The sequence below is a fragment of the Bos taurus genome, chromosome 15, assembly GCF_002263795.3.
Source record: "Bos taurus isolate L1 Dominette 01449 registration number 42190680 breed Hereford chromosome 15, ARS-UCD2.0, whole genome shotgun sequence".
NCBI lineage: Eukaryota > Metazoa > Chordata > Mammalia > Artiodactyla > Bovidae > Bos > Bos taurus.
Genome location: NC_037342.1, coordinates 4,529,137 through 4,541,442, shown reverse-complemented (window position 1 = coordinate 4,541,442; position 12,306 = coordinate 4,529,137). Strand labels below are relative to the sequence as shown.

The following is a 12,306-nucleotide window of genomic DNA, read 5'->3' as shown; positions in this document are numbered from 1 at the left end:
CTGGTTCCAAATAGGAAAAGGAGTTCGTCAAGGCTGTATATTGTCAGCCTGTTTATTTAACTTATATGCAGAGTACATCATGAGAAACGCTGGGCTAGAAGAAGCACAAGCTGGAATCAAGATTGCCAGGAGAAATATCAATAATCTCAGATATGCAGATGACACCACCCTTATGGCAGAAAGTGAAGAGGAACTCAAAAGCCTCTTGATGAAAGTGAAAGTGGAGAGTGAAAAAGTTGGCTTAAAGCTCAACATTCAGAAAACGAAGATCATGGCATCCAGTCCCATCACTGCATGGGAAATAGATGGGGAAACAGTGGAAACAGTGTCAGACTTTCTTTTTCTGGGCTCCAGAATCACTACAGATGGTGTCTGCAGCCATAAAATTAAAAGACGCTTACTCCTTGGAAGGAAAGTTATGACCAACCTAGATAGCATATTCAAAAGCAGAGACATTACTTTGCCAACAAAGGTTCATCTAGTCAAGGCTATGGTTTTCCCTGTGGTCATGTATGGATGTGAGAGTTGGACTGTGAGGAAGGCTGAGCGCCAAAGAATTGACACTTTTGAACTGTGGTGTTGGAGAAGACTCTTGAGAGTCCCTTGGACTGCAAGGAGATCCAACCAGTCCATTCTGAAGGAGATCAGCCCTGGGATTTCTTTGGAAGGAATGATGCTAAAGCTGAAACTCCAGTACTTTGGCCACCTCATGTGAAGAGTTGACTCATTGGAAAAGACTCTGATGCTGGGAGGGATTGGGGCAGGAGGGATTGGGGGACGACAGAGGATGAGATGGCTGGATGGCATCACTGACTCGATGGACGTGAGTCTCAGTGAACTCCGGGAGTTGGTGATGCACAGGGAGGCCTGGCGTGCTGTGATTCATGGGGTCGCAAAGAGTTGGACACGACTGAGCGACTGATCTGATCTGATCTACCTTTTCAAACATATCACCCATTGTTCCTATATATAGATTCCTTTCGTTTCTGATACTTTACTCACTAGTCTTTGAACCTTCCACATTTACCACATGTACTTTTGCTGGGGAATCTTTAGTTTTTTATTTCACCTAGAATATCTTCCTCTAGTTTTATCCCCTGCTGTAGATCTTGTGTCTTGAATTGTAATGCATGCCTCATATGAATATGTGAAACATTTAACCAGTTTCCCCCGTATTGACTATGGCCAAATTTCTTTTGATAGAAGTCATAAATATCTATACCATATTTCAAGTATATATAAAAATGGAAAATATTGGGAAATATTCACTTAATGTGTTCAACTCCCACAACAGTGATTTCTCAACAGCTGGCAATTTTAGCCTATTAATTTCTCTCTTGGTAAAGCATGCATTGGATCTGATCTCCTCAAATGACTCCACCTCCTGTGCCTTTTAAAGTACACACCCATCCTGACTTTCTCTGAGTAGAAGACTGGGGGATAGAAATTGGTTAGAAGAGGAGAGATGTGGAAGTTGCAAAGAAAAAAGGAAAGGCTGGAAGATACCAGAAGAGAATGAATTTGTACTATTTCCTCAACCAAAAATGGAGACTAAGGAATACGACCTGAAGACTTTAGTTCTTACAAGAGAATTTGCATGCCAGGGATTATTTAAAATATAAATTGAACCCAAGGGTGATTTTAACATTTTGTTCCTGGCTACTAAGCCTGGAACCAGCACTTAGCAGTTTAAAATAATTAGAAAATCAAATGCCTTTATTAGAAAATGAAGATTTCTTGGCCCATGACTTGCTGCACTGAGTATATTAGCATTTACTATGGACTCATCTCCATACTCTCTTCTAATGTGTTCTGCTAAAGAATTCTTAGAGATATCTATACAAATACAGTTTACTTAAAAAGATAAAGATTAACTTGCAAATTCTGAACTGTAAGAAGAACAGAAAGCTCAAAATCTTAAATTAAGTGGTTAGCTGCTTATCCATTGCTGATGTTTAACTACAATATTCAGGAGATATCTCAGTGTGTTAAGTTTTAAAGGCCTGTGTAGTTTTTAAGTTGATCATTAAAAACAACAGAATTTAAGTAAATGTCAATAAAACCAGTGAATTATAAATATTTTCTCTTCCAGCATATTTGATCAGAGCTATCAATAAACAAAATTGTATTTCCTAGGATTTCAGGCATGAATACTAATCTATGAACATAATGTTCCACCAGAGGACCCTAGGAGAATATGAACAATCTGGATATCTGTTGAGTTACTCTTAATAGAAAACTGGACACATGTGCATTTCAGGAAATAAAATAACATTCTTAATGTATCTGCATTAAAATACTGCTTATATATCTATGACTAGTACTATTTTTGTCATAAAAATCCAAGTTATATAAATAAACTACTCTACCTATCCCTGTCCCATTTTTTGCCCATACTTTGACTCCATGTTAGCTGATATTTCCAGTGGTAAAATTGATTCTTGCCACAAAATACATGTCTCTGCTCCCTTTTCCCCAAAACCCAACACTACTGAACTAAATAAAGTGGCAGAGTTTCACCCAACACTGTGCAGTTGCCATCCTGTCTTCAGTGGGATGGTGAAGACCAAGGCTACAAGCAAAAGCAAAAGTTCTTACAGCAAGATGAGCTCTCTTTAGGCTTCGTCTCCCTGCCTCCCCCACCAACAAGGCACACTCCAAACTCTGTAGGAGAGTAGCCCCTAAGCAGGTCCCGAAAGTGTCAGATTTGTCACTATATGCAAGGCCTTCTAGCTTTCTCTCTGATGCACTAAGACACTTTCAGCCTCCACCTGCTGGGAGGAAAAGCCCCCAGCTCCTACAGATTACTTCCCAGGAATCCTTACAAATGCTACCAGATTGATCATCTGCCTTCACATAATTTTACATGGTTTGGTTTGTAATTTCCTGAAATTTACTGTAATTTCCCTCATGTTATGAGGGAAAACTATATATGATCTTCAAATCTAGTATTTTGAAATATTTGGGATCATTTTAAAGTATCTTGCAGGTTTAGGCATTCTGTTGAGGGCATTGGTTCTAAATAATGAAATAAACTCATATTGTAAAAAAAAAAATCTGGTTAACACTGACCCATCAGCTGTGGTGTTCATCTAGATGGGTGAAGCTGTGAGGGTGAACATAATGTTATTGATTTCAGGCCCAAGAGGAGAGAGCTTGTGGACTCTCCAAAGCAAAGAATGTCAGAGGAGGATATCTTCTACTAAAAGCCTGCAGGGGAACAAACAATCAAACAAAGAAGCACCAAGAGCAGCAAAAAAAACAACACAACTCAAGTCCCACTCCATTTCCGGTTTCCGATGGCTTCCAGAAGGGACAGGGTAAAAGACTGTTTTCAGCGAAGAATGTTCTAAAACCAGGCCCGCAGAGCGCCCCCAGCCTTGTCAGACGCTGCGTGTATTTGGGGAAGTAAGTCTGCATCATCGTGCACCTTTTAAAACTGCAGCTGAGTACTAAATAATGGAGCAGCTTTGTTTGTAAGCAATATTTATTTTTCATGAAGGTAAGAGGCAAATTACATTTATTACAGAAAACACTATGAAAGGAAAAAGCGGCATGTTACCAATATGACCAAAAAAAAAAAAAACCCAGAAAAATTCTACTTATGAAAGTGCTCTGCCCTATAATATATTGAACAGAAGGCATTATTCCAGGTGAGTGAGCCACACAGAAATGAGGATTTATTAGGATTTGTTTTGAAATGTAATTTGTATGGTGAGCTTTTTATTCCTTTGATGGCAATGAAGCAGATTTATTGGCTACATGTTGGAAGTGCAATAGATAACAGATAACCAAGGGAGAAGTTTTAATAAAACACTCAGCAAAGAAAAAAAAGAAGTGAGTGAGACTGCATGCTTACATGGCAGCTAATAAATAATAAGTCGAGATAGGGCTTTAACTGAAAACCATCCTGGTTATTGCAGCTTGGAAGGTTTACTGAAAATTGGGTAGAACACTCTAATTTTTCATACTTAACAGTTGAACAAGTTAGAGTGATATAACTCAAATTTTGGTTTTGGTCCAGGAATCCTATGTTTTCACAGGAAGCTTGCAAGAGGCTTTCGGGGGAAGAATGGTTACTGATTATTAAAGGGTCTGGCTGTGCTCTTTCTGACTGTGCTCTGGATTTTGGACAACTCAACAATAGAGTATTTATTTTTACCAGTCATATTTTGAGGTAAAAACACAGGACACTTTCAGGGACATTTTGAAGGAATATCTTCAATAAGCATTGGCCTTTCAAAGAGCTGAGCAGAAATGAGCTCCTAAAGATACTTGAGAACTTGGTCCTGAAAACATCATGCTCAGAAATCCAAATATATATAGTCTGCTCATCTGACACTGAGACTTCATGAGCCCCAGTTACACATCCCTCATTCGACTTGTCTGTGTTCAGTAGGGCCCTGGACTTAGGGAAGAAACCAGTTCTTTTTTCTTTCAAGATGAGAAGAAAAATGTCCTTCTCTCTGAGCAGCTCCAGAGCTATCTTGACTTCAGTATTGCTCTCTTAGAGTCTTGTTTTGGAGAATGATGAATCACTTCCTATGCCTGCAGTCAGTCCCTGAGGCCTTAACAGACATTAAGGAGCCAAGGTGGAAAAATTACTCTAAGTACCAATAATAACTACAAATAATGCAAAAACCATATTCTAGGGTAGAGCAGGGCCAGCTTTGTGCTCTCACAATTTGCAGTGAGGCTTCTTAGAACAAGTGCCATAGATTTGGAAAGAACCAGAGACCCAGGTCTCCTTGCACTTGGTTCAGAAACAGGAATTCAACTGAATTGAACAGTGACTACACAGTTAGGAATTTACGTCAATGAAATTGGGTTGCTTTAATGCACAAAAGCTTCTGGGCTATAAGTAATCCATGATGGCTTGCCAAATATAAAATGCCATTGTATATATATATACATTGTCTCATTTAATAATGACTCATAAACATTATATATATATATATATATGTGTGGAAGAGATAAGAAGAGATACGGAAAAGATAAGAACACAAAAGCAAGATACATAAAATTAATTGGCATAATCTGGAGAGTATGAGTCATTATTAAATATGGATCCCAATCAAATATTCCATCCCACTCCCAGTTATGTTAATATTTCAATGCTCACATTTTTTTACTTTCAACTCCTCAAACTTTTCAGTGAGCATTATTTTGAAAGGCTCATACAGAGTCCCCATGACATTCTCCAAAGGAGTTACTTTTGTGGAGAGGTTTTGAGAAGAAACAATTCAAAATTCTGCTTCAGCTTATACATTTTCTCTCATAGGATAATAATAATAAACCTTGTGAGAATTTTTTGAAGACAGGTGTTAATGAGTTTGCATGCCTTGGCAAGATACACTGAGAGAAGACTTAAGGGCTTTATTTCTAAAGCGCCTATATTATGATGACATGCTCTCGGAGACAGGTAATTATTGTCTATATAGGTAAGTATGTAGTACATCTCATGAGACAAACGGCTAGGAATGTATCTTTTCCCAGAAACCATATTTCCCTCTTTTGATAATTAAGATGTATGCACAAGAAATGCTAATTTATTGGATTTTTAATATAAAAGCTGCTATCTTTAAAAGAGCAAGATCCAAAACTGTTTTGTGATTCAAAACTTAAAAATAAACAAATTAATCTTCCAAATCTTCCAAAGACATGTTTAATGTATTTCCTATGTCCCTTATTTTAAGAGTCTAAATAATTAAACCATATGTAAGCTCTGGTGTACCTGGTTATATATACTGAGTGAATCATTTGGTCTATTTACACAGAGACATGGAGATGACACATTATATATATATATATATATATATATATATATATATATATAGGACAGACTTAGGTGGCTTATAGGGTAAAGCATCTGCCTGTGATGCAGGAGACCCAGATTCGATCCGAGGGTTGGGAAGATTCCCCTGGAGAAGGAAATGGCAACATCCTCAGACACTATTAAATGCAATCCTATATTCTTGGATATAGAGGTTGATGATATGCCTTTCTACTTGTCATGGCACTAACAAAGCTAGTTGAAAGTCAGCAACCACTTATATTCATTGCTTTTCAGGCTAATAGTAAGTTCGGTTGCTGGTGGGAAAGGGGTCTCTTACCACACCCTCCTTAAAATAAAGGTTCTTTCATGTTTAATGAAAGTACATGCACATTCTCTTATCGAGGTGGTCTTGAGCTGCAGATACAGTCACACCGCTCATGATGATCCAACTGGATGTCAACGAGAGCCATGTGCTTTGCTCTGCCCCTCCTCTTGAAATAGCCGGGTTCAAACTTTAACACCTAGGACAAGAAGCATTTCCTGTTAGAAAGTACCTGGGATTTAACTCAATTACATACCACTTATTCTCTTTATGACAACTGGTTCTTAAGCCTTTGAGCATCCAATGGAATCTACGGGCTCACTATTAGAATGCACACATACAAATATTGTTATAGACAATCCACGACTCCTTAAAGTAACGGAATCCACTGATCACAGAGTAACGCCTCCTGCATTACCTACCTGCAGGGTCATGAGGATTTCAGGTGTCTGAGCAGGTGTTTACTGATAACTGTCTAAGGGCCTGCTTTGTGCCAAGTGCTGTCCCAAATATTACTAATACCACAAACAGTCTTCTGGCTAAAGCATGTGTTATGGATAAATACAATGCTGAGACAATACTCTGCAGACAGGACAACGAATACAGTTGTGACCTAATATGCTGGTATGGGGACTTCCCTGGAGAGTGGTTAAGAATCCGCCCGCCAATGGTCTGGGAAGATCCCACGTTCCACAGGGCAAGTAAACTCTGTGCCCAACCATGGAGCCCGCGTCTGGAGCCAGCGCTCTGTAAACAAGAGGCCACCACAGTGAGAAGCCCTCGCACCACTGAAGAGCGGCCCCTGCTCACAGCTGGAGAAAGCCCGTGTGCAGCAGCAAAGGCCCCGGGTGCCACCCCCGCCCCGCCCCGCCCCGCAAAAATGCTGGCGCGGCTAAACACGCGGGTGAGGTAAGACATTTTGCCTCCCTAGTGGTCATAAATAACTGAAAATGTGTGTATGTTCTTCCATATCTGTTAGGCTATATCGAATAATACCCTTTACAATTCAAACCAGATCATGTTCCACTAAAACGTTTGCATATTAATACCTTTAAAACAATCCAACATTACTTGAATAAATCACATCCTTAAAATTTTACATTAATAGGTGTGAATGTGATTTAAAAAAATTTTTTAAGTTTAAATAGAAGCTAACCCTTCTTCCCTAGTGTGGCCTTCACTGAAGTCAATATTTGCCATCATATACATAAATATTGTTTTCCATATACAGTCAACTTCATTGCTTCTTTATATTCTTAGGCTCCTTGTTAGCTTTCATTTTTGATTCTGTTCTGTTTTCCCTTTTAGACTTTAAACTCTGCATGATATTACCATACAACTATGTAGCATTTTGTAGTTTTAAAAAAATTTGCACGTATGCACTATTTCGTCTGGCCCAAGTCGAACTTTGTCATACAGTAGAGAAGGCGTCTTCACTCACAGTGTATAGGCTGGAGAAGTGAGATTATAAGGGACGCCAGGTGCCAGGCCTTCTGTCAGCGGGGACCTGAGAGTAGTGCATTGTTCTCTAGGCTTCCGGCATACTAGGACCCAAGGACCACACGTCTCTAATGCAGCTGCAGCTTCCTTCTGTATCTCAAAGGTGTGGCAGGCATATGTGTGAACTAAAATGGGGCCCTGATGCTTGGTATACTTTGCTCTGAGATGAAGATTAGATGCGAGGAAATCTTATTTTCTAGGCTGTATAATAACTTTTCATGGCACGCCCCCCCACCCCCAATTTTTCTACTGGATTGTCTTCCTAGCAATGTCCTCATCCTTATGTTACCTGTTTCAAGTTATAAGCAAATCAAAACCATCTACTAGGAAAACAGGCTTAGAGCCCTCAGTCCCCATGCATCCGCTTTACTTTAGCGTTTGCCTTTTTAAAACACTGAGGGGGTGATATTTATTTATTTGGCTGCATTGCATCTTAGTTGTGGTGCGTGGGATCTTCACTGGGTCCTGTAGGAGCTTTCACTGGGGTGCACAGATGCTCTAGGTGTGGCACACGGCCTCCAGAGCGCACAGACTCAGCAGTTGTGGCACGCGGGCTTAATTACTCCATAGCATGTGGGAACTTAGTTCCCTGACCAGGGACTGAACCTGTGTCCCCTGTACTGCAAGACATATTCTTAACCACTGGACCACCAGGTAAGTCCCAACATTTAGCCTGATTTTCCCATAAGAGTTCTGTGGAGCAGGTCATTTGTTCAATGTTCAGTAAAGTAAGGAACCTGGGCTCTGATAACACAGTGTGAAATACCTTGTCCCATTTGGAGAAGAGCTTCAAAAGGATATTTGTACTTTTGTGAGTACAAATTGGGGTTGGGGGATGGGGTGGGAAGGGATGGCCTAGAAGAGTTCCTGAGGGAGGCACAAAAATACCAGATTATGGTAAAGCTAGTCCCAGTGCCAGTTTTGATAGCTAATTATATTATCCTCTTTACCTAAATTCCACTGAACATACACTATGAATCACATAGTTTCATATGACATATGCTTTCTCTCTATTAACAAATGCTTTGAGGACAAGGATAGAAAAAATAATGACTAACATTTTTGAGTATTTGTTAGATGCCACACTGTTATGACTGGAAGTATTAAACGTTTTGTGTATCACTGTAACACTATGATATAGGTACTTTTCTAATACTGTTTCAGATAAGGGAAGAGAGAGACTAAGGTTGCAGAGTCAGTGACTGGTGACACCAGTGTTTGTCTCCACGTGGCACAGCGTGTGCCCTTACCGGGAAGGTGGAGTTTTGTCTGTTCTGGTCAGCAGCATTGGGAACACAGTAGGTTTCCAGTGAGATGCACTCTGGTGACCATGGTGGGTAACGCTGCCACGTCACAATATGGGAACCTATGTTCACGGCCTCTTTCCTGTCTCCTCCCTACATCGCTTCTACCCCAACCTCCAACAAGGGGAGGGGCGCAAAACAAACCAAACCAGAGGCCAAAATGAAGTGGCCTATTGGAGAAGGAAATGTCAACCCACTCCAGTGTTCTTGCCTGGAGAATCCCCAGGATGGGGGAGCCTGGTGGGCTGCTGTCTATGGGGTCGCACAGAGTTGGAAACGACTGAAGCTACTTAGCAGCAGCAGCAGCAGCATGCTTTGCATCACTTGCAAGTCTTTTACGATTTTGAAACAGAATTTCAAGTACTGAGAGCAGAGTGACAATGATATTTTCCTTTCCTTGCTCCCAGAGTCACTCCTGCTTCATCTCTAAAGAAAATAAAAACTGTTGCTTCTCCATGAAAAACTAAGTAACCAAAGCATGGATGAGTGTATATTGCACTTTGGGATATTAAATACCCTGCTACGATAGATAGGAAAGCCCTCCTGTGCCACACTTGGTTAGAGCGCCCTGGAAGAGCTTAAAGCTCGGGTTCCTACAACTTTGCCAAGAATTTCTCAAATATTAGTCACTATTTTCCAACCCTAATAAACCAGATCTGGAGGTTGAACTATTCAGGGGAAGAAAATGATTCCTAAGAAGCTGAGCTGATGATAAATATTCTCTTTCTTAAAAAGACCATTATCAAAGCCTAATAAGTTGCCATGACTGACATCTATAAAATCAATGCTTCGTTGATTTGCTTCCTCATTTGATGAGAAATGAAAGTGTGTGCTTTGGGGTGAAAGCCGTGCCTGGTCAGTTTTTTCTAACTGGTCTCCTGATTGTTCAGGGATTTTCCCTGTGTTTTATATTAAGCCACGTTAGTCCAGTATATATGTGTTTTGTTGATAAGAGGAGAAAAATGAATTGGCAGACACTTTTCCAGACAAGACAGGAAAGCACTGTTTGAACAAAGTGGAAATTGGACTGCTTTACTGGCTGATCACAGCACTGATGCTCAAAGCTTTCAGACCATGTAATCGTCTTCGGTTCAGGTACACAGCACTGAAAGGAGGAAGAAAGCAAAGCTGATTTGAGAGAGCATAAAAAGTTAAAAGAAAAATGAAAAGCTTTTATCTGAGAAAGCAAACTGTCTCTGGGTTATCTGGTCACCTTTAAAGGGAAGGAACCATTGAATTAATTACAGTCGCTGTAGGACACTCACTAATAGGTACCTTCACAAAATGCTTTCCTATTTTCTGCTCTATGATTCACTGCTGCAAGCACACACACTGAAATAAAAATCCATGGAGGAGCAGCCAGCCATTTCTTATCACCTATGGGTGAAAATGGCATTCTTGACCCTTCTTCACCATCTGGAAAACCACATGAAGCCAGGGAAAGTTGATTTTTATTAAATGGAGAATGACTGAAGCAGTTGGTGGCTTTCATACCACTACACAGAATCAAAGATGCTCAGTTTGCAAATTACCATATCACAAAAGATATTTACTACAATTACTCTCTTTGTTGCCAATAAAGCACTGAATGAATCATTGCCATGAAGTTATTACAGTAATAAAACAGTACTAGACAGAAATGCTCCATGCTGAGTTGGGCTCTTGTTTATTGGAAATATTAAAGAAAGGTCGTTAAGGCCTTGTAACAGTTTTCATATTAATGGCTGATGTAGGATCACAAATACATATTTTAGGACATGTGCACTGTCTAAACCCGAATCATTAAGGGTTTACTTAAGATTCACCCAACTTCTAAAGCAGGCAGCATTCAGTATACACACTTTCTTAAGAAAAACAGCTTCATATTTTTCCTTACTTTATGATTTCTTTCATGCTTGTAGACTTTATAAAAATGTACATGCAGTTAAGATTTTTAAGGTCTTGTAGTCAACCTTTCTGAAACCTAAAGTGACTACAAGCAAAAATATTTTGAGATGAGAAAACATTTTATTTTCTACCTGGGTAATTGCACAACTTGAAAGTAAGAGTTTCAAGGGAGATTGAGAGTTGTAAGGGAAGGAGTGATACCAAGTCCTGAGATACAGTCCTCCCTAAGAAAGACACAAATAACAGAGCTCAGCAACGTTTCTCTGACAAGCTAGGTATGAAGGTGACTGAAGGCTGGGCTTATAATGTGGGTCTACACAATCCTCATGAATTTTGAAAATGCAATCTTTACATCTGTGGACATTTACTTATAATTGAAATTTTCTTGTGAGCACTCTGGGGTGTATTCAGCAGCAGTTCTTCCTTTAGAGGACTTCACTAGGTAAATGATTTTGACAGTATTTTAGAGGATTAATGACTACATGTTCAGCCCACCAGTTTCAGAAAACATGACGGAAGCTGAGCTGGGCACCAAGTTTCAGAGCACGGCATTAACACTGAGTATCATTCGTGTCACAAATGGGTCTTTGTCTAGTTGGGGAGTATCATGCCCGAAGGCACGTTTGCTCAACTTTGACAAGAAGGCCTAATATGAATCCAGATCTACAAGGAAAAGGATGTATGCACTTTGCTGTACTTAGAGGGTCCCGGCACCAGTAAGTCATCAAGGCTCTAAGGGAGTCAGAAGGGAGCAAGCCCGACCATGCTCTCAGGATATTCCACCCACATCTGTCGAGTGCTTTACAGCCTTCAGAGGCTTTCATTGTCCCAGGATCCCCAAGAGATAAGCAGCACTGCTGCTGCTGCTAAGTCGCTTCAGTCGTGTCCGACTCTGTGCGACCCCATAGACGGGAGCCCACCAGGCCCTGCCGTCCCTGGGATTCTCCAGGCAAGAACACTGGAGTGGGTTGCCATTTCCTTCTCCAATGCATGAAAGTGAAAAGTGAAAGTGAAGTCACTCAGTCGTGTCTGACTCTGAGCGACCCTATGGACTGCAGCCTACCAGGTCCCTCCGTCCATGGGATTTTCCAGGCAAGAGTACTGGAGTGGGTTGCCAGCACAGGTGTTACTAATGTTGAGTGGATAACTTTTTTATACATAGTCTATACACATTAAAGTTCCATATCATATCTCTGTTCTTTTGTATTTTCTTAGCATTTCAACCACCAACTTGTTTATATTCTTAACACAATCTAGGCAAGATAAGATTTAGGGAGTGGTGAACAGATATCATATAATTTCACATCTGTCTGGGAACTCAAAATTGTAGGTTATCATAGGGAGTAAAAGAGGAACCCGAGGCTCTGGGGAGTTTTAGGTGGCTGGTCCGAGGTGGCCTCTCACGTGAATCCACATATTCTCCCTTCAGTTGTGTGATTTGCTTTGTCTCTATTGTCTTGTCTCTCTCTTATAGGAACAGGAAAGGGCTGCAAGAGAATCTTCTCAAGGTCTCACTC

At 40.4% G+C, this 12,306-nt stretch overlaps 1 protein-coding gene across 2 annotated transcripts in view; it reads right to left on the bottom strand.

The window, feature by feature from the left end:
- Nucleotides 1–3,469: 3,469 nt before the first annotated feature.
- PDGFD (platelet derived growth factor D) overlaps nucleotides 3,470–12,306 on the bottom strand; it is a 278,537-nt gene continuing 269,700 nt past the window's right edge. The window contains exon 7 of one of the 2 annotated variants that reach the window (XM_005215730.5): nucleotides 3,470–6,297. In XM_005215730.5, coding sequence (XP_005215787.1) covers nucleotides 6,172–6,297 — 126 coding nt within the window. In that variant the 3' untranslated portion in view covers nucleotides 3,470–6,171. 2 annotated transcript variants of the gene reach the window in all.